The following is a 21,656-nucleotide window of genomic DNA, read 5'->3' as shown; positions in this document are numbered from 1 at the left end:
CCCCTTGACCCAGGGCTGCAGGAGACCATGTGGGTGAGGCTGGGAGGAGACTGAAACTGTGCCCACCATGGATTGGGCTGCTGTGGCGTTCCACCGCCCGGGAGCTTACAACAGACAGAGGGCTGCCATGCGTTCATTTGGTCACCCTTTGTCTCTGTTATCTCTGATGGAGTGCCTGCTCTGGGCTTTGCCAGGTTGAAGGCTGGGCAGGGAGGCACAGGCTGGGGCCTGGATCTTCCTGCTGCGGTGACTTGGACATTAGAAAGTTTTCTAGCAGCAAAGTCAGCCTGGGCCTGGAGGACTCTGAAATCCTGTCCCAATTTCCTTCAGAAGCCCAAGAAAGAGGACTTTTTTTTTTTTTTTTTTTGAGATGGAGTCTCACTCTGTCACCCAGGCTGGATTGCAGTGGTGCAATCTCGGCTCACTGCAACCTCTGCCTCCCAGGTTCACATAATCCTCTCACCTCAGCCTCTTAAGTAGCTGGGACTACAAGCACATGCCACCACGTCCAGCCAATATTTATATTTTTAATAGAGACGAGATTTTACCATGTCGGCCAGGCTAGCCTTGAAGTTCTGACCTCAGGTGATCTGCCAACCTTGGCCTCCCAAAGTGCTGAGATTACAGGCGTGAGCCACTGCACCCAGCCATGTTTGTTTTTTGAGAAAAAAGTCTACTAAAAATATAAAAATTAGCCAGGCGTGGTGGTGCATGCCTGTAATCCCAACTACTCGGGAGGCTGAGGCGGGAGAATCGCTTGAACCCAGGAGGCGGAGGTTGCGGTGAGCCAAGGTGGCACCACTGCACTCCAGCCTGGGTGACAGAGCAAGACTCTGTCTCTAAATAAATAAATAAAGTGTGCAATTCAGCCAGGTGCGGTGGATCATGCCTATAATCTCAGAACTTTGGGACGCTGAGGCAGGAGGATCTTTTGAGCTCAGGAGTTTGAGATCAGCCTGGGCAACATAGTGAGACCTTGTTTCTTTAAAACAAAAAAAGAAAGAAAAAATATTTAAATGTACAATTCAGTGATTTTTAGTGTATTCACAGATTTATGCAGCCATCACCACAATTTCAGAACATTTTTTTTTTACCTCCAACAGAAACACCATACTCCAATCCCATCCCATCCCCACCCCTAGCGGTAAGCACCCACTCATCTGCTTTCTGTCTGTGTTTGCCTATGGGGACATTTCATATAATGGAGTCATACGCTGTGTGGTCTTTGTGACTGGCTTCTTTCATTTGGCATCATGTTTTCAGGGTTCATCCACATTGTCATTGTAGTGTATGTCAGGCTTCATTCCTTTTTTATTTTCCTCTGTGGCCCAGGCTGGAGTGCAGTGGCACAATCTCAGCTCACTGCAGCCTCTGCTTCCCAGGTTCAACTGATCCTCTCACCTCAGCCTCCTGAGTAGCTGGGACCACAGGTGTGCCCCACCATGCCCGGCTAATTTTTGTGTTTTTTTGTTTTTTGTTTTTTTTTTTTTTTTTTTGAGACGGAGTTTCGCTCTTGTTACCCAGGCTGGAGTGCAATGGCGCGGTCTCGGCTCACCGCAACCTCCGCCTCCTGGGTTCAGGCAATTCTCCTGCCCCAGCCTCCTGAGTCGCTGGGATTACAGGCACGCACCACCATGCCCAGCTAATTTTTTGTAGTTTTAGTAGAGACGGGGTTTCACCATGTTGACCAGGATGGTCTCGATCTCTTGACCTCGTGATCCACCCGCCTCGGCCTCCCACAGTGCTGGGATTATTTTTGTGTTTTTATTAGAGACGGGGTTTCGTCATCTTGGCCAGGCTGGTCTTGAACTCCCAACCTCAAGTGATCGCCCACCTTGGCCTCCCAAAATGCCGGGATTGTAGGCATGAGCCACTGCACCTGGCCTTTCCTTTTCATGTCTGAATCATATTCCGTTCTATGGCTATACCGCATTTTGTTTGCCCACTCACCTGTGGATGGACTTGTGACACGTCACCACCTTTTGGCTGTTGTGAATCGTGCTGCTGTGAACATTGTGTTCAAGCTTTGGTGTGGACCTATGTTTTCAGTTCTGTGGGCTGTATACCTAGGAGTGGAATTGCTGGGCCATAGGGGAACTATGTTAAACTTCCAACACTTCTGCAGGGCGTCCAGAGGCCTCAGTGACCCACGGGCGCTGGACCTCAGGGCTCCGAGCCGCTTCGTACACATCGGTGCACGCATGCTCATAGTGCCCTCCATGTGGGGAGCTTTGCTTTGCTTCCACAGCCTTCCAGATCCCTGCTGGGCTTGTCATGAATCAGCCCACACGTGAGCGATCTGAGACACACTTAAATGGCATCTAGCGTGGGTCTGGCTCCCAAAGGGTTAGCTCAGGAGGCACACAGCGGCAAACCCCACTCCCCCGCCTGAGAGGAGAGACCCAGCAGATGCCAGGCGTGCCTTTCGTGGTTATTTTTATTTTGCATGGGAAACCATGGGAACAAGGACAAAAGCATGCCTTCCACCTGTGAGGGGAATAGACCTGGGGCAGACGAGGTCCCTGGGAGAAGTTGGAGCCCAGGAAGTGAGGGCTGAGCATATGCCGGGCAGAGGCCAGGGGCAGACTGAGGACTTAGGGGTGCAGTCGTCTGATTCCTGTGTGGGGGGTGAGGGGTGCTGAGAGGAGCCAGCCCTGCATGGAACAGTGTGGCTTTCCCAGCAGTTCATCCAGGGCAGTTCATCACTGTGCTCAGAGGCACCTGGCAGGCTCCTCTACCCCTGGAAGTCTCCAGATCAAAAAGCGCTTCCTTGCCGGCTGTTGTGGAAATGTAGCTTGTCAGCTGGAGGGCAGCGCACAGAAACTTGTTAGCACATGCAGAAATGAACTACAGGTATGCAAGCCATCGCGCTGGGAATGCGATATACAGATTTGCTCATGGGTCTGGAAAAAAATCTTTGGGCTGTAAAGGAACAGCTCGGTCACCAGGGGAGGAGGAAGACTGACCACATTGTCATTGTCCGAAGGGCATTACAGAACAACACTGTGCAATAAAAGAGAAGTAACTGGCATTCTTCTACTTGGCACATTAGAAAAAGTAAAAAGAAACAGATGAAAGTAATTTCTTTTTCTTTTCTTTTTTTTTTTTTTTTAATGGAGTTGTCTTGCTCTGTTGCAGTGGTGTGATCTCGGCTCCACACAACCTCCACCTCCCAGGTTCAAGTGATTCTCCTGCCTCAGCTTCCCGAGTAGCTGGGACCACAGATGCATGCTACCATACCCGGCTAATTTTTGTATTTTTAGTAGAGATGGGATGTCACTATATTGGTCAAGCTGGTCTTGAACTCCTGACCTCGTGATCCGCTCGCCTCAACCTCTCAAAGTGCTGGGATTATAGGCATGAGCCACTGTGCGTGGCATTTTTTTTTTTTTTTTTTTGAGATGGAGTCTCCTTTTGTTTCCAAGGCTGGAGTGCAGTGGCATTATCTTGGCTCACTGCAACCTTTGCCTCCTGGGTTCAAGCGATTCTCCTGCCTCAGCCTCCCGAGTAGCTGGGACTACAGGCGTATGCCACCATGTCCTGCTAATTTTTTTGTATTTTTAGTAGAGATAGGGATTCACTGTGTTAGCCAGGATGGTCTCCACCTCCTGACCTCGTGATCTGCCCACCTTGGCCTCCCAAAGTACTGGCCAAAGTACAGGCATGAGCCTCCGTGCCCGGCCAGCAATGTGTATTTTATGCTCGAATGTCCATTTGGATGGGGCCACATTTTAAGTGCTCAGTGGCTGCCGGTGGCTGACGAATTGGACACACAGGGCTCAGCCATGCTCAGAAGTGCAGTGGCTCATGCCTGTTATTCCAGCAGTTTGGGAGACTGAGGTGGGTGGATCACATAGACCAGAAGTTCGAGACCAGCCTGGGCAAAATGGTGAAGCCCCATCTCTACAAAAATATGCAAAAAGTAGCCAGATGTGGTGGTATGCCACATCAACCGGGAGGTGGAGGTTGCAGTGAGCTGAGATTGCGCCACTGCACTCCAGCCTGGGCAACAGAGTGAGACTCTCAAAAAAAAAAAAAAAAAAAAAAAATTGCTGTTCAGTCTCTCTCTGAGTCTTTCTCCCTGTGTTTGCTGTGTCGGCTTCTTGGAGGCTGTCATAACAAATGACCACAAACTGGGTGGCGGGAAACAGCTTATTCTCACAGTTTGGAGACCAGAGGTGCATAGTCGGGAGTCAGCAAGGCCGTGCTCTCTCCAGCCCCTCTCAGGAGGAGTCCCGTCTTGCCTCTGCGGGCTGCCGGAATCCTCGCCTGTGGCTACACCATCCCAGTCTCTGCCTCTGTGGCCACACTTCTCCGTGTCTGTGTGTCTCATCTCCCTCTCCTTTATCTTTTGTTGTTTAATGGGTTTTTTTTGTTTATTTGTTTTTTTGTTTTGAGATAGGGTCTCACTTTGTCCCCCAGGCTGGAGTGCAGTGGTGCGATCTCAGCTCACTGCAACCTCCGCCTCCCGTGCTCAGGTGATCCTCCTGCCTCCCGAGTAGCTGGGACTACAGGCATGTGCTACCACATCCAGCTAATTTTTGTACTTTTTGTAGAGACAGGGTTTCACCATGTTGCCCAGGCTGGTCTGGAACTCCTGGGCTCAAGTGATCCACCTGCCTTGGTTGCCTGAAGTGCCGGGATTACAGGTGTGAGCCACCTGAGCCACCGCATTCAACCTCCTTTGTCTTATGAGGACAACAGGCATTGGATTTAGGGCATAACCCTTATTCACCGTGACTTCATCTTAACTAATTACATCTGCAAATACCCTGTATTCAAATAAGGCTGCATTCTGAGGTTCTGGGTCCCTGGGATTACAGCAATCTAGAACCACCATGCCTGGCACTGTCTAGGTCAGATTCTTCCAGAAGGGGATCCTGAGACAAGGATTCTCACGAAACTGACTTATGAAAGAAGCACGCCCAGAGGGGAGGGAGTGGAGGAAGCAGGACAAGGAAAGCAAGAGGAAGCTGAGCAGGGCCATGATCTCAGCAGAGTCCGGGAGTCTGGAATGTAACTTACACCTCAGGGTTATCCTGCCCTTAGGCAAGGAGCTAGACTTCCAGTGTAGAGCCTGTCAGCCAGGATGTCTGTGGTAGCAAAGGCACATCAAAGAGCTGCGGTGTAAACACAGGCCCAGGTGATCTGAGGCCAACTTCGGGGGAAATGTGAGCTGCCATCATCATTCCCACATGGAAGGTGCCTTGCTGCCTCTGATGGGCTGAAAAACACGCTGGTCTGGTATGAAGAGATCCAGATTACAGCTCCCACATGACCACTAAATAGCAGTGAGATTTCAGCCAAGTTGCTCAATCATCTCAGGGCACTTTCCTTTTTTTTTTTTTTTAGACGGAGTTTTGCTCTTGTTGCCCAGGTGCAATGGAGCAATCTCGGCTCACCGCAACCTCCACCTTCTGGGTTCAAGCAATTCTCCTGCCTCAGCCTTCTGAGTAGCTGGGATTAAGGTATGTGCACCATGCCCAGCTACTTTTGTATTTTTAGTAGAGACGGGCTTTCTCCATGTTGGTCAGTCTGGTCTCAAACTTCTGACCTCAGGTGATCCGTCCACCTCAGCTTCCCAAAGTGCTGGGATTACAGGTGTGAGCCACTGCGCCTGGACTGCTATTTGACTTAAAAAAAAAACACCGTAGGCTGGGCACAGTCGCTCATGCCTGTAATCCCAGCACTTTGGGAGGCCGAGGCAGGAGGATGATGAGGTCAAGAGATGGAGACCATCCTGGCCAGGAAGGTGAAACTTCGTCTCTACTAAAAATACAAAAATTAGCTGGACATGGTAGTGTGCACCTGTAATCCCAGCTACTCAGGAGGCTGAGGCAGGAGAATCACTTGAACCCGGGACATGGAGGTTGCAGTGAGTTGAGATCATGCCATTGCACTCCAGCCTGGTGACAGAGAAAGACTCTGTCTCAAGACAAGACAAAACGAAAAACAAAAAAAACACCCTAGTACATATTTACTCTTACTGTGTAAGAGTCAAATAAAACGTGCCACCCCCCTTTTGTCACCCCCACTGCACTGCCAAAGGGAAAACCTTCCCTTTCCATGCATCTACACAGAAATTCTGTGTTTAGTTTTTTTTTTAATAAAAGAGTTTATGCTATATGAATTGTTACTTGTCCTGTTTAATTTGTCCTGTTTACTTTATAAAATTAAATACTTTGGGAGTCTGAGGCAGGAGGATTGCTTGAGACCAGGAATTTGACACCAGTCTGGGCAACATAGTAAGACCCTGTCTCTACAAAAAATTTTTAAAGTTAGCCGTGCGTGGTGGTGCGCACCTGTAGTCCCAGCTACTCAGGAGGCTCAGGTGGGAGAATCTCTTGAGCCCAGGAGGTCAAGGCTGCAGTAGCCTGATTGCACCACTGCACTCTAGCCTGGGCAACAGAGCAAGAGCCTGTCTTTTTTTAAAAAAAAAAGTATTTATATATTTATTGTTTTGATTGTCTTTTGTTTTATTGAGGTGAATTCACATAATATACAATTAACAATTTTAAAGTGTGCAATTCAGTAGCATGTAGTATATCATTTAATTTATTCACAGTGGGCCAGGTGTGGTGGATCATGCCTGTAATCCCAGCAGTTTGGGAATCTGAGGCAGGCGCATCACTTGAAGTCAGGAGTTTGAGACCAGCTGGCCAACATGGTGAAACATTGTCTCTACTAAAAATACAAAAATTAGCCAGGCGTGGTGGCATGTGCCTGTAATCCCAGGTACTTAAGAGACTGAGGCAGGAGAATCGCTTGAACCCAGGAGTCAGAGGTTGCAGTGAGCCAACATGGAGAAACCCATCTCTACTGTTGCACGACTGTACTCCAGCCTGGGCGACAGAGTGAGACTCTGTCTCAAAAAAAAATTTTTTTTTGGCCGGGCACAGTGGCTCACGCCTGTAATCCCAGCACTTTGGGAGGCCGAGGCGGGCGGATCACCTGAGATCGGGAGTTCAAGACCAGCCTGACCAATATGGAGAAACCCCGTCTCTACTAAAAATAAAAAATTAGCCAGGCGTGGTGGCGTGCGCCTGTAGTCCCTGCTACTTGGGAGGCTGAGGCAGAAGAATCACTTGAACCTGGGAGGCGGAGGTTGCAGTGAGCCGAGATCGCACCATTGCACTCCAGCCTGGGTAACAAGAGCGAAACTCCGTCTCAAAAAAAAAAAAAAACTCTGTCTCAAAAAAAAAAATTTTTTTTTAATTCATCACAGTGTTGTTCAAGCATCACCTGTTTTGTTCCAAAACATTTTCCCCACCTTCCTCAGGTGATTCTGCACCTGTTGGGTGTCTCCGCAGCCCCTCGTCTCTGCCCTCCCTCCCTGCAGGTAGAGCCCCTGGCAGCCTCTCATCTGCTTTCTGCTTCTGTGGATTTGCCTGTTCTGGACATTTCCTGTCAGTGGAATCACACTGTATGCAACCTTGGGTTCTGGCCTTTCACCCGCAGCGTTTTGGAGCTTCTTCCATGTGGTAGCAGAGCTGCTGTCCTTGTTACGGCTGAACCGATCCCCACTGTGTGGACAGACTGCATTGTGTTTATTCATTCTCAGCTGGGGGACCTTGGGTTGCTTCCATCTCTGAGCTGTTGTGAATAGTGCTGCTGTGAACCTTGTCACTTAACAGTCTATCTCAGCGTTTTCAGCGGCACATCGTGTCCCATGGTCGGCAACTGCCTGGACAGTGCCTTGCTGGTGGCTGCTGTGGCTGGCCACAGACCAGCTTCTCTATCGTAACCCTGCCCAAGTGTCTCTTTTTTTTTTGAGATGGAGTCTGTTGCCCAGGATGGAGTGCATGATCTCAGCTCACTGCAACCTCTGCCTCCTGGGTTCAAGTGATTCCCCTGCCTCAGCCTCCCAAGTAGCTGGGGTTACAGACGTGCGCCACAACACCCAGCTAATTTTTGTATTTTTAGTAGAGACAGGGTTTCACCATGTTGGCCAGGATAGTCTCCATCTTCTTGACCTCCTGCCTCAGCCTCCCAAAGTCCTGGGATTACAGGTGTGAGCCACCGCACCTGGCCCCTTCAAATCTAGGTCCCCGGATCCTGAATTGCTGGTGTCTGTGATGGCTGACCACCCTGCCAGCTTTGAACAGCGTCTGTTAAGAATACTTGGGCTTCTTTGAGTTCTCCAAAGCACTCTTGCACTTTCTCTTAGTGGTGACCTGTGAAGCGGGGAGGCCTGCTCTTTCTGTGGCAGAATAAAATGACAGCCACCACTTAGAGACACTTAGACACTTTGGCCCTGGGCCCCTCTGTTGTGAGCACTTCACGTAGATGAACCGTACAGGCCTCTCAAGAGGGAACCGGGGCCTTAGGGGAAAGCAGCTAAGAGGCGAAGCTGCGATTGGAGGCCCGGCTCTCGCCCTGGTCCCATCGCTCCTACAGCTGCTGCCCCGGAGGGTGCCCTGGCTGCTGGGTTCTGCACAGACCCAGGCGCCCCTGTCTCCACAGGCTTGCCTCCCTCTCTACCTCCCCAGGAGCCAAGGCCACCCCAGCAGGGAGGAAATGAGTAGGTGATGGTGCCCCGGCCAGGGCATGTGGGGACAGGTAAAGTGGGGGCGGGGGGGACTTTGTGGCTTTGGCACTGACTGTCTACAGGGGACTTCAGCCTCCAAACACACACATCACACACATACATCACACACAGACACACATCACTCACACACAGACACACATGCCACATAGACACACACACCACACACACACACAGACACACATATGCCATACACACACCACACACAGACACACACATGCCACACAGAGACACTCATGACACACACATGACACACACAGACACACACATATGCCACGTACACACACACACAGACACACACACACGCCACATACACAGACACACACACATACCTCACACTCAAACCACATACACACAGACCTCACACGCCACACACACACATAGACATATACTCACACTGCACATACTACAGGCTCACACACCATACACAGACCTCACATTCACACCACACACACACAAACACACACACACATATACCACATACATAGACCTCACACACCACACACACACACCTCACACTCACACCACACACAGACCTCACACACACCACACACAGACCTCACACACACCACACACAGACCTCACACTCACACTACATACACCACACACCACACACACATATACACCACACTCACACCACACACACATACACCACACAGACACAAACCTCACATTCACCCACAGACCTTACACAAACAGACCTCACACACACAGGCCTCACACATCACACTCATACCACATACACGTACACCACACACACACAGACCTCACATACACACACACACACACACATACACAGACCTCACACTACCCCCCCCACACACAGACCTCACATTCACACACACACAGACCTCATACCACACCTTGCCATGTGCCGGAGGTGTCAGCCGTATCTCCGGGTCCTACCAGTTAAACCCAGCACTGCTCTGCAGAAGTGGCCCTGGGGGCACAGAGAGGAGAGAGGGCACAGGTGGCCCCCAAGTGGCCCGGGGATCCTTCACAGGACCGGTGGCCAGAGGCAGGAGAGCAGGGCTGAGGGAGGCGCCTGGAGAGGGTCCACTTCACTGCTGTAGGCAGGGGCCCCAGCTTGGTCGCTGGTTCTGTGCTTAGAGAAAGGGGACGCAGAGCAATGCCTGCTGCTGCCTGCTGACATCTTGCCCTGCCCTGCCCTCCCCAGGGGTCCGGGGGGGGCCTTCCCACATCCCCAAGTCTTCCTCATCGGGAGCCCCTGCCCCACGAGGCTCGGCTCTGGGCCAGGTTGACCTCATCTACCCCGTCAGTGGGCGGAGATCAGTTGTCCCTGCTAGATTTTCTTATCTTTTCCTTTTAAACAATCGGGCTCGGTGGCTCACGCCTGTAATCCTAGCACTTTCAGAGGCCGAGGTGGGTGGATCACCTGACACTCACACAGCACACAGAGGTCAGGAGTTCAAGACCAGCCTGGCGATCATGGTGAAACCCCATCTTTGGGGAAAAAAAAAAAAAAGAATAAAAAACAACAATCCGGTGGAAAACACATCGCAGAACTGCCCCCTGCAATGCACAGGGTAGTGGTGTTTACTGCGTGCACGAGGGTAGACAGTAGACGCAGGTCGCTTTCATCTGGCCACACGGAAGCCCCACATCCATCAGTAGCAACCCCCGCCAGCTCCGGCATGCTGCTTCCTGCCTCTGTGGGTTTGACTTCTCCAGGGAGTTCCTCCTATAAGTGGAATCAGACAGCGTTTGTCCCTTGTGCCTGGCTTTTTCATGGAGCATAAGGTCTTTAGGGTTCATCCATGTGGCAGCATGTGACAGGATTTCCTTCCTTTTTTTTTTTTTGAGCCGGAGTTTCGTTCTTGTTGCCCAGGCTGGAATGCAATGGCACAATCTTGGCTAACCGTAACCTTTGCCTCCTGGATTCAACCGATTCTCCTGCCTCAACCTCCCGAGCAGCTGGGATTACAGGCATGCACCACCACGCCTGGCTAATTTTGTATTTTTAGTAGAGATGGGGTTTTGCCGTGTTGGTCAGGCTGGTCTTGAACTCCCAACCTCAGGTGATCCACCCACCTCAGCCTCCCAAAGTGCTGGGATTACAGGCTTGAGCCACTGTGTCCGGGTGATCCTTCCTTTTTTAAGGCCGAGTAACATTCCATTGTACGGACAGACCATATTTTCTTTATGCATTCACCTGTTGATGGACACTTAGCTTGCTTCCACCTCTTGGCTATTGTTTGTTTGCAGACAGAGTCTGGCTCTGTTGCCCAGGCTAAAGTGCAGTGGCACAGTCTAGGTTTACTGCAACCTCTGCCTTCTGGGTTTAAGTGATTTCTGGCTCATTTTTGTAGTTTTAGTAGAGACAAGGTTTTACCATGTTGGCCAGGATGGTCTCCAATTCCTGACGTCAAGTGATCCACCCTCCTCAGCCTCCTAAAATGCTAGGATCACAGGTGTGCGCCACCACGCCCGGCCTTGGCTGTTGTTTTTTTAACAACATTTTTTTTTTTTTTTTTTGAGATGGGGTTTCACTTTGTCGCCCAGGTGGAGTGTAGCAATGCATCGTAGCTCATCGCAGCTTCTAACTCCTGGGCTCAAGTGATCCTCCCACCTGTCCTTCCGAAGTGCTGGGATTACAGGCAAGAGCACTGTGCCCAGCCTTAGCATTTTAAATTGAGGTATAACTTAGAGTGAACGCATTTTTTTTTTTTTTTAAGGCAGAGTCTTGCACTGTCGCCCAGGCTGGAGTACAGTGGTGAGATCTCAGCTCACTGCAACCTCTGCCTCCCAGGCTCAAGCGATTCTCCTGCCCCAGCCTCCAGAGTAGCTGGGATTACAGGCGCCCACCACCAAGCCCGGCTGATTTTTTGTATTTTTAGTAGAGACAGGGTTTCACTATGTTGGCCAGGCTGGTCTCGAGCTCCTGACTTCGTGATTCACCCACCTCAGCCTCCCAAGGTGCTGGGATTGCAAGCATGAGCCACCACGCCCGGCCCAAATTGACCACATTTTAAGTGTATGGTTCTATGAATTTTTGCATGTATGTTCAGATCAGGATAGAGAATAGTTCAACACCCCAGACTGCACCTTCTCGTCCCGTCCCAGACAAAACTTCACAGGATCACCCTGACTCTGATCTCTGTCTCCAGAGCTTAATTCAGCCTTGTTTTGAACCACATATACATGGAATCATACAGTGTTTGGTTTTTGGAAATTGAGAACTCGTAAGAGTCACGCTTTTAAATGTGGACCCATCAGGGAGTGGGCTTTTTGCTTTTGTGAGACAGGGTTTCTCTGTTGCCCAGGCTGAAGAGCAGTGGCACAATCATAGCTGACTGTAGCCTCGAACTCCCCAACTCAGGTGATCCTCCCATCTCATCTTCCCAAGTAGCTGGGACGATAGGCACGGGCCACTATGCTGGCTAATTTTGTGTTTTTAGTAGAGACAGGGTTTCACAATGTTGGCCAGGCTGGTCTCGAACTCCTGACCTCAAGTGATCTGCCCACCTTGGCCTCCCAAACTGCTGGGATTACAGGTGTGAGCCACCACGCCCGGTCCTACTCAGTGGCTTCACAAAGTTGTGTGAAACCAGCCTGGGCAACAGAGGGACACTCTGTCTCAAAATAAACAAACAAAAAACAGCTATTCACAAAGTTGTGCAACTATCGCTACTGTCTGGTTTTTGGAAAATTTTGTCATCCTGGAATCAAACCCCTTATTCCCCCCAGCCCTACGCAACCACTGGTCTTTCTGCCTCTGTGGACTGACGTATTCTGGACATTTTATATGGATGGAGCCGCACAGCATTCGTCCTTTTGCACCTGGCCTTCACTCAGCGTCATGTTTTCAAGTTTTATTCATGTTGTAGCATGAATCCATGCTTCATTCCTTTTTAGGGCTGAATAATAATCCATTGTGAAAATGTATCACAGCTGGGCACAGTGGCTTATGCCTGTAATCCCAGCACTTTGGGAGACCGAGGTGGGCAGATCACTTGAGGTCAGGAGTTTGAGGCCAGCCTGGCCAACATGGTGAAACCCTGTCTCTACTAAAAACACAAAAATTAGCCGGCGTGGTGGCACATGCGTGTAATCCCAGCACTCAGCAGGCTGAGTCAGGAGAACCGCTTGAACCCAGGAGGTGGAGGTTGCAATAAATGGAGATCACACAATTGCACTCCAGCCTGGGCCACAGAGTAAGGCTACATCTCAAGAAAAGAAAGAGGGGGGCCGGGCACGGTGGCTCATGTGCCCAGCACTTTGGGAGGCTGAGGCAGGCGGATCATGAGGTCAAGTCATTGAGACCATCCTGGCCAACACGGTGAAACCCCATCTCTACTAAAAATACCAAAAAAAAAAAAATTAGCTGGGTGTGGTGATGCATGCCTGTAATTCTAGCTACTTGGGAGGCTGAGTCAGGGAATCACTTGAACCCAAGGGGTGCAGGTTGCAGTGAGCTGAGATCACGCCACTGCACTCCAACCTGGAGACAGAGCAAGACTCTGTCTCAAAAAAAATAAAAAAGCGCCGGGCGCGGTGGCTCAAGCCTGTAATCCCAGCACTTTGGGAGGCCGAGGCGGGTGGATCACGAGGTCAAGAGATCGAGACCATCCTGGTCAACATGGTGAAACCCCGTCTCTACTAAAAATACAAAAAATTAGCTGGGCATGGTGGCGCGTGCCTGTAATCCCAGCGACTCATGAGGCTGAGGCAGGAGAATTGCCTGAACCCAGGAGGCGGAGGTTGCGGTGAGCCGAGATCGCGCCATTGCACTCCAGCCTGGGTAACAAGAGCGAAACTCTGTCTCAAAAAAATAAATAAATAAAAATAAAAAAGACGTATCACATTTTGTGTATCCATTCGTCTGTTGAGGGACATTTGGGTTGTTTCCCCTTTTGGCTATTATGAATAAAGCTGTGGTGAACGTCTGTGTACAGGTGTTTATGTATACATGTGATTTCAGTTCTTTGGGGTCTATACCTAGAGTAGAATTGCCGAGTTCAGAGGTAACTCTGTGTTTAACCTCCACACTGTCTTCCACAGCAGCTGTACCATTTTATTTTACTTTATTTTTTGAGACAGAGCCTTGCTCTGTTGCCTAAGCTGGAGTGCAGTGGTAAGATCCTGGCTCACTGCAACCTCTGTCTCACAGGCTGAAGCAATTCTCGTGCCTCAGCCTCCTGAGTTGCTGGGATTACAGGCGTGTGCCACCATGCACGGCTAATTTTTGTGTTTTTAGTAGAGATGGGGCTTCACCATGTTGGTCAGGCTGGTCTTGAACTCCAGACCTCAAGTGATCCACCCACCTTGTCCTCCCAAAGTGCTGGGATTACAGGCGTGAGCCACCGCGCCCAGCCTAGCTATATCATTTTACATTCCCACCAGCAGTATATAAGGGCTCTAATTTCTCCAAATCCTCACGAACACTTGTTATTATCGGCCCTTTAAGACAGGGTCTCATCCTGTCGCCCAGGCTGGAATGCAGCAGCACAGTCATAGCTCACACAGCCTCAAACTCCTGGGCTCAAGCGATCCTCTTGCCTCAGCCTCCTGAGTAGCTGGGACTACCCAATTAGTATTTTTAACTTTTTTTTTTTTTTTTTTTTTGAGACGGAGTTTCACTCTTGTTACCCACGCTGGAGTGCAATGGCGCGATCTCGGCTCACCGCAACCTCCGCCTCCTGGGTTCAGGCAATTCTCCTGCCTCAGCCTCCTGAGTAGCTGGGATTACAGGCACGCACCACCATGCCCAGCTAATTTTTTGTATTTTTAGTAGAGACGGGGTTTCACCGTGTTGACCAGGATGGTCTCGATCTCTTGACCTCGTGATCCACCCGCCTCAGCCTCCCAAAGTGCTGGGATTACAGGCTTGAGCCACCGCGCCCGGCCCTTATTTTTAACTTTTTTTATAGAAATGGGGTCTCCCTATGTTGCCCTGGCTAGTCTTAAACTCCTGGGCTCAAGCAGTCTTCCTGTCTTGGCCTCCCAAAGTGCTGGGATTATAGACATGTACCACTGTGCCTGGCCCCAGTCTTTCAAATGGCCGCACAGTGTAGGTTGTACTGTGGTTAATTTCACCATCCTCCTCCTGAGGCATGTGGGCACACCTACCTGTTGAGGACACTCCCCGAGATACATTTAGAGTGTGTGTGTGAGCTTTAGTGGGTAACGCTAGAGGAATTTCCATAGTAGCACACCCAGCAGCAAGACACACATCTTCCAGCTGCCCCACCTTCTCACCAGCACTTGGTGTTGTCAGTCTTTCTCATTTTAGCCATTCTGGTGGCTAAATGGATTCCTGCCCTTTCTTTCCATCCTTGCCTCCCCAACCCAGCCAGGGCTGGCGTGTCTCTGGGGTCTTAGGGCTTATATGCAGCTCTATGCCTCAGAGAGCTGCCTCAGGACTCAGCAGGTAGAAGAAGGAACCTGAGTCGTCATTCAGCTTCAGGGGCTGTACTCAGGCCCCCCATGGCCACTGGTGGGAGGATGTACCGTCCAGTTTCATGGCCTTGTGTAACTTTCTACTGTACATACTTTACATGAACAACATCATCAGAAAGACGAAGAATGTAACAATAACATTCACATACCCATTTTGCAGATGAGTGAATAGAGGCTCAGAGAGGTGAGTGTCACTTCAGAAGTCATAAGCCGTGAGCCACGATGGTACCAGATGTGGAGCTCAGCTTTCTGTACTGCTCTCTGGGGCCTCCCAGTGCCTCGGGGCCCTGTCCACATTTCCCATAATTCCCTGCACTGCAGGGTCCTTTCCCTCCAGCCGTGTCGAGTCCTGTGCCTACAGAGGACGCCCGCCCCTGCTGGAAGTTTGGAAGTCTGTCCTCTCTGGCTCTGCCTTCCTGGTCTCCTCTGCCTGATAGTCCTGCTCTGCACAGCCCCTACATGTTGAGACCCTGAGGCTCCTGTTGTCCCTGCAGGGGATAATCCAACCCCTGACCCCAGCCTTAAGGCACCGTGTGGCCTGGGCTCGTCCTAGCTCATGCGTGCGTCACCCCCTCGGCCTCTGCGCCTCAGCCCGAATTGCCCTCAGCCCTCAAGCAGCCCCTCCCCCAGGGCCTTTGCACCCACTGCTGCCTGCACTATGCTGTCCTCGCCGCCAGGCCTCCCTTTGCAGCCTCCAGTCTCAGTGGGTCTCATGACCCTGCTCTGAGAGACCTGCCCTGCACCCATGGTCTGCGTGGGGTCTCTCTGGTCACTTGTTCTTAGCCCCTGTCACTTCTGTCACAGCGTTCTACCTGGTCTGGAATGACATGAGCCTGTCTGATATCTGTAAACCAGTGAGAATCAGGTTTCATTTATTCACCGTGCTGACCCTCATGACTAGTTCGGTGTCACGTACACAGCAGCTGCTCAGTAAACACTTGATGGCCAGGTGTGGTGGCTGATGCCTGTCATCAGGGCCCTTCGGGAGGCCTAGGTGGGAAGATCACTTGAGCCCAGATGCGATCAGCCTGGGCAACATGACAAGACCTTGTCTCTACAAAGAAAGATTTGAAAACGAGCCAGGTGTGGTGGTGAGTCCTTGTAATTCCGGCTACTCAGAGGCTGAGGTGGGAGCATCACTTATGCCCAGGAGGTGAGAGGTTGCAGGGGGCCGTGATCCTGCCACTGCACTCCAGACTGGGTGACAGAGTGAGACCATGGCTTAAAAAAAAAAAAAAGCAAAAACTCGATGGCCAGACACAGTGGCCCACGCCTGTAATCCCAGAGCTTTGTGGGACTCAGATGGGAAGACTGCTTGAGCCCAGGAGTTTGTGACCAGCCTGAGTAACACAGTGAGATTTTTTTTTAATTTAAAAAATTAGCCAGGTGTGGTGGCGTATGCCAGTAGTCCCAGGCCCTGGTGAGGCCGAGATGGCAGAATCATTCAAGCCCGGGTGGGTGAGGCTGCAGTGAACTGTGATCATGCTGCTGCACTTCAGCCTGGGTGACAGAGTGAGACCCTGCTCTAAACAGACAGGCAGGGAGGAGTGACTCACGCCTGTAATCCCAGCACTTTGAGAGGCCGAGACAGGCAGATCACAGAGGTTGGGAGTTCAAGACCAGCGTAGCCAACATGGTGAAACCCTGTCTCTCCTACAAATACAAAAATTAGCCAGGTGTGATGGCACATGCCTGTAGTCCCAGCTGCTCAGGAGGCTGAGGCAGGAGAATTGCTTGAACCCAGGAGGTAGAGGTTGCAGTGAGCCGAGATCGTGCCACTGCACTCTAGCCTGGGCACCAAAGTGAGATTCTGTCTCAAAAAACAAAAATCAAAACTTGATAGGTGAACATTCTTACAGGGGTACACATGTGTGCACACATGCAAAAATATGTGAGGGCACCCCCAGAAGGTAGCCCTGTCTGGGAGAAAGTGGGGACTAGAGTCTGCCCTGTGGTGACACATTCTGGTGACCTTAAGGGAGCCTTCTGCGTCTCGTGCCCTGGTGGCAAGGCAGCTTGGGGTCGCAGAGAAGACATGGGATCTGGAGTCAGAAAACCTGGGTTTGAGTTCTTGGCTGTAAGACTTTGAGAAAAAAAATCTCTCTAGGCCTCTGTTTTTCATATCTGTAAAATGGGACTGATGTTATAAACAACAGTAATGATAATAAGACCCATTTCCAGTGGTCGGCAATGAGAATGAAATAGGGTCCAGGGTGCAAAGCTGTGTGTCCTTTCTCAGCTTGTCAGGAGTAGATTGCACTTTGGGATTGCGGAAGAAGAACCGTCCAGTTCCATCGGCCAGCCTCAGGCATCTGCATGCGTGGGGCCCTGGAACGCAGAGATGAATGAGACAGGCTGATGCCTCCAGGGGGGACGATCATATAAAATCCCAAGCTCTTCAAGCTTAGGACCCAGGCCTTACCTGGGTTTGTGGCCCTGGCAGCATCGCCTGCTGTTCTGGAAACATACCAGGGATGCTTGTTCCTGGTGGTGACCACTGGGGCAAGAGAGGGGAAGTCAGCAGCAAGGACTCCGATGTGACGGAGCAGCCTGGGGGAAAGTCACACTGGGAAGATCACTGAAGGGTCACCTCTGTGCCTTCTCCTCGTGGGATTAGATCTGGCTGCATGTCCTGAGGCCCGCGGGGCAAAGGAGGGATGTTTCCCCCTCATTCACCTGGGATTGAACCTGGCCACTGCAGCCTAGCCCAGGTTTCAGGGAGCAGGGGTACACTGGCAGCCCCAGAACCTGTGGAAGGCTGAATAATGCCCTCAAAATATCAGGTCCCAGTTCCTAGAACCTGCAGGTATCACCCGATGTGGTAACATCTTTGCAGGTGTGTTTTTTCGTTCTGGATCTTGAGATGGGGGTGTTATCCTGGCTTACCTGGGTGGGCCCTGAATATAGTCACAGGTGTCCTTGTAAGATGGAGGCAGGGAGAGCTTTGGCACTGACAGAAGAGGAGAAGTCTACATGACCACGGAGGCAGAGATGGAGTGATGCAGCCACAAGCTGAGGAGTGCTAGCAGCCACCAGAAGCTGAAAGAGGGAAGGAGTGAAATCTCCCTGGGCTGGGCATGGTGGCTCACACGTATAACCCCAGTGCTTTCGGAAGCTGAGGTGGGTGGATCGCTTGAGGTCAGGAGTTTGAGACCAGCCTGGTCAACATTGTGAAACCCCGCCCTACTAAAAATACAAAAAAATTAGCCGCGTTCTGGCAGGTGCCTATAATTCCAGCTACCTGGGAGGCTGAGGAAGTAGAATCGCTTGAACCCGGAGACAGAAATTGTAGTGAGCCAAGATCACGCCAATGCACTTCAGCCCCAGTGACAGTGTGAGACTCCATCTCAAAAAACAAACAAACAAACAAAACAGCCGGGCAAGAAGCTCACACATGTAATCCCAGCACTTTGGGAGGCCAAGGTGGGCAGATCACCTGAGGTCAGGAGTTTGAGACCAGCCTGGCCAACATGGCAAGACCTCATCTCTACTAAAAATATGAAAAAAAGTTAGCTGGGCGTGGTGGTGCGTGCCTGTAATCCCAGCTCCTTGGGAGGCTGAGGCAGGAGAGTCACTGGAACCCAGGAGGCGGAGGTTGCAGTGATCTGAGACCGCACCACTGCACTCCAGCCTGGGTGACGCAGTGAGAAAAGAAAAAAAATCGGCCGGGCGCGGTGGCTCACGCCTGTAATCCCAGCACTGTGGGAGGCCGAGGCGGGTGGATCACGAGGTCAAGAGATCGAGACCATCCTGGTCAACATGGTGAAACCCTGTCTCTACTAAAAATACAAAAAATTAGCTGGGCATGGTGGCGCTTGCCTGTAATCCCAGCTACTCAGGAGGCTGAGGCAGGAGAATTGCCTGAACCCGGGAGGCGGAGGTTGCGGTGAGCCGAGATCGCGCCATTGCACTCCAGCCTGGGTAAAAAGAGCGAAACTCCGTCTCAAAAAAAAAAAAAAAGAAAAAAAAAAAGAAAAGAAAAAAAATCTCCCTTAGAGGCTCCAGAGGAAGTGTGGCGCCGGCAGCAACTTAATTTCAGGCTCATTTGGACCTCTGGCTTCTGGAACTATGAGAAAATCAATTTCTGATGTGTTAAGATAGTGAAATTATTGGTCATTTGTTACGGCAGGTGCAGGAAACGGATACAGAACCCATCCTCACAGGTCATTAATTCACCAGGAACATGACGGGCACCTGTGGTGTGCCAAGGCATCGTATGAGGCCCAGGGAATGTAACAGTGAGTAGGGCAGACAGGGCTTTGCCCTCCTGTGGCCGACAGTCTAGTTGGGGGTAGGGATGAGGGGTGGACCTCGGCCGCCTGTGGGGTGCCAGCACCATCGTCAGGGCTCTGTGTGTATGGACTGTGAAAGTTGTCTGAATCAAAATGGGGTCACCAGTGTTACCAAAACCCCTGACAAATAGAACCCAGGAAGGCCACGAAGAGAGGATTTTCACGCTTGCATGGCCAATGACAAAAACGACTGGAAAAACGACAGCGTTGCACGAAGGCCTTCGCGACCTTACACAGAAAAGCCTCCTCCTAGGGTGCCTCCCGGCAGCAGCCCGCCCAGCCTCAGACACAGCCACCCTTGTTACTGACCTTTGTAGCCAAAGATAATTATTAATATTTCAAAACAATTATGTAACCCTCCTCGTTGTTTTCCTTTAATCTTCGTCTTCCTTTACCTCCCTGAATACACAGATACTTTACTATGCTATGCAGATTCCCATTGCAATGCTCTACTACCAAATAGCTTTTCCGTGTGTGTGTGTGTGTGTGTGTGTGTGTGTGTGTGTGTGTGTGTGTGTCTGTGTGTGTGTTTAAGCAGAGTCTCGCTCTGTTACCCAGGCTGGAGTACAATGGTGCGATCTTGGCTCACTGCAACCTCCGCCTTCTGATTTCAAGCAATTCTCCTGCCTCAGCCTCCTGAGTAGCTGGGACTATAGGTGCCCGCCACCACGCCCGGCTAACTTTTGTATATATATATATATATATATTTTTTTTTTTTTTTTTTTTAGTAGAAACAAGGTTTCACCATATTGGCCAGGCTGGTCTCGAACCCCTAATCTTGTAATCTACCTACCTCGGCCTCCCAAAGTGCTAGGATTACAGGTGTGAGCCACTGTACCTGGTCTTTTTTTTTTAAAAATCTTTTTGTTGAGACAGGGTCTTGTTCTGTCACCCAGGCTAGAGTACAGTGGTGTAATCAGAGCTCACTGCAGCCTTGAACTCCCGGCTCAAGTGATTCTCCCTTCTTAGCCTCCTAAGTAGCTGAGACTACAAGTGTACACCACCACACATGGCTAGTTGAAAAAATAATAAACAGCCAGCCGTAGTGGCTCACGCCTGTAATCCAAGCAATTTGGAGGCCAAGGCGGGCAGATCACCTGAGTTCGGGAGTTCAAGACCAGCCTGACCAACATGGTGAAACGTCATCTTAAAAAAAAATAAAAATAAAAATAAAAAATCTTTTTGTAGAGACAGGGTCTTGCTATGTTGCCCAGGCTGCGCTCAGACTCCTAGCCTCAAGTGATCCTCCTGCCTTACCCTCCCAAAGCACTGGGATTACAGGCGTGAGCCAACGTGTCTGGCCATCTCTTATTTTATTTTTAAAATTTATTTATTTATTTATTTTTTAGACAGAGTCTCACTCTTGTTGCCCAGGCTGGAGTGCAATGGCGCAATCTTGGCTCATAGCAACCTCCACCTCCTGGGTTCAAGCGATTCTCCTGCCTTAGCCTCCCAAGTAGCTGGGATTACAGGCACCTGCTACCACACCCAGCTAATTCTTTTGTGTTTTTAGTACAGATGGGGTTTCACCACATTGATCAGGCTGGTCTCAAACTCCTGACCTCAGGTAATCTGCCCGCCTCGTCATCCCAAAGTGCTGGGATTACAGGTGTGAGCCACCACGCCTGGCCCATCTTTTATTTTAGAGAAACTTTATCTGTTTTTAGGTTGACATAATCAGTCCTCACAACAGCCCTATGAGTTGTAGGTACTGTTACCACCCCACTTTATAGATGTGGAAACTGAGGCATAGAGAGGCTAGCTCAAAACCAAACAACTGATAAATAGGAGAGCCAGTATCTGAGCTCAAGCCACCCTGTGAATCACTGTGCAGTGTCATCTTTCATCAGATGAAAGAATGTAAGGCACATCGGAACTGTAAAAAGTGCCATAAAGGTAATTCACTGGTCAGGGATGGAGAAAAATGAATGGGGTGGGTGGGAGGTGGGCGCTGTCATTGGGTAGTCAGAGGAAGGGAGGCCTCTGTGAAGAGGTGACGTTTGAGCTGAAAAATGAGGTGTGCCAGCCATGGGGAGGTGAGAAGGAAGGGACTTTTAGGCAAGGGAGAGGCCTCACAGTGGCAGTGATCTTGGGGGGAATCAAGGATAGAGAGCAGGCACTGGGGAGGGGGAAGGGAGTGAGTGGAGGGCATAGAGGATGAGGCTGGGGAGGAGGCTGGGGCCACTAAGACCTCAGTTTCATCCTCAGCGGAAGCAGTGGATAATTTCAGCAGAGGGTTAAGGTGGGCTCACCTGCCCGTCTCACTTGCCCACCCAGGCATGTCAGAGCGGGAGCGGCAGGTGATGAAGAAGCTGAAGGAGGTGGTGGACAAACAACGTGACGAGATCCGCGCCAAGGACAGGGAGCTCGGCCTGAAAAATGAGGACGTGGAGGCTGTG

General features: G+C 50.7%; 1 protein-coding gene across 5 annotated transcripts in view; it reads left to right on the top strand.

Annotated features, from left to right (window-relative positions):
- The window catches only part of RILPL1 (Rab interacting lysosomal protein like 1), a 58,681-nt gene that overhangs the window by 12,463 nt on the left and 24,562 nt on the right, over window positions 1-21,656 (top strand). For all 5 annotated transcript variants that reach the window (XM_032243500.1, XM_032243493.1, XM_032243510.1 and 2 more), the window contains exon 3: window positions 21,535-21,653. In XM_032243500.1, the coding sequence (XP_032099391.1) occupies window positions 21,535-21,653 (119 nt within the window). The remainder of the gene's footprint in view (window positions 1-21,534; window positions 21,654-21,656) is intronic.

The sequence above is a fragment of the Sapajus apella genome, unplaced genomic scaffold (assembly GCF_009761245.1).
Source record: "Sapajus apella isolate SASKATOON/1434 unplaced genomic scaffold, GSC_monkey_1.0 scaffold2, whole genome shotgun sequence".
NCBI classification, from domain to species: domain Eukaryota; kingdom Metazoa; phylum Chordata; class Mammalia; order Primates; family Cebidae; genus Sapajus; species Sapajus apella.
This window is presented reverse-complemented; position numbering and strand designations above follow the sequence as displayed.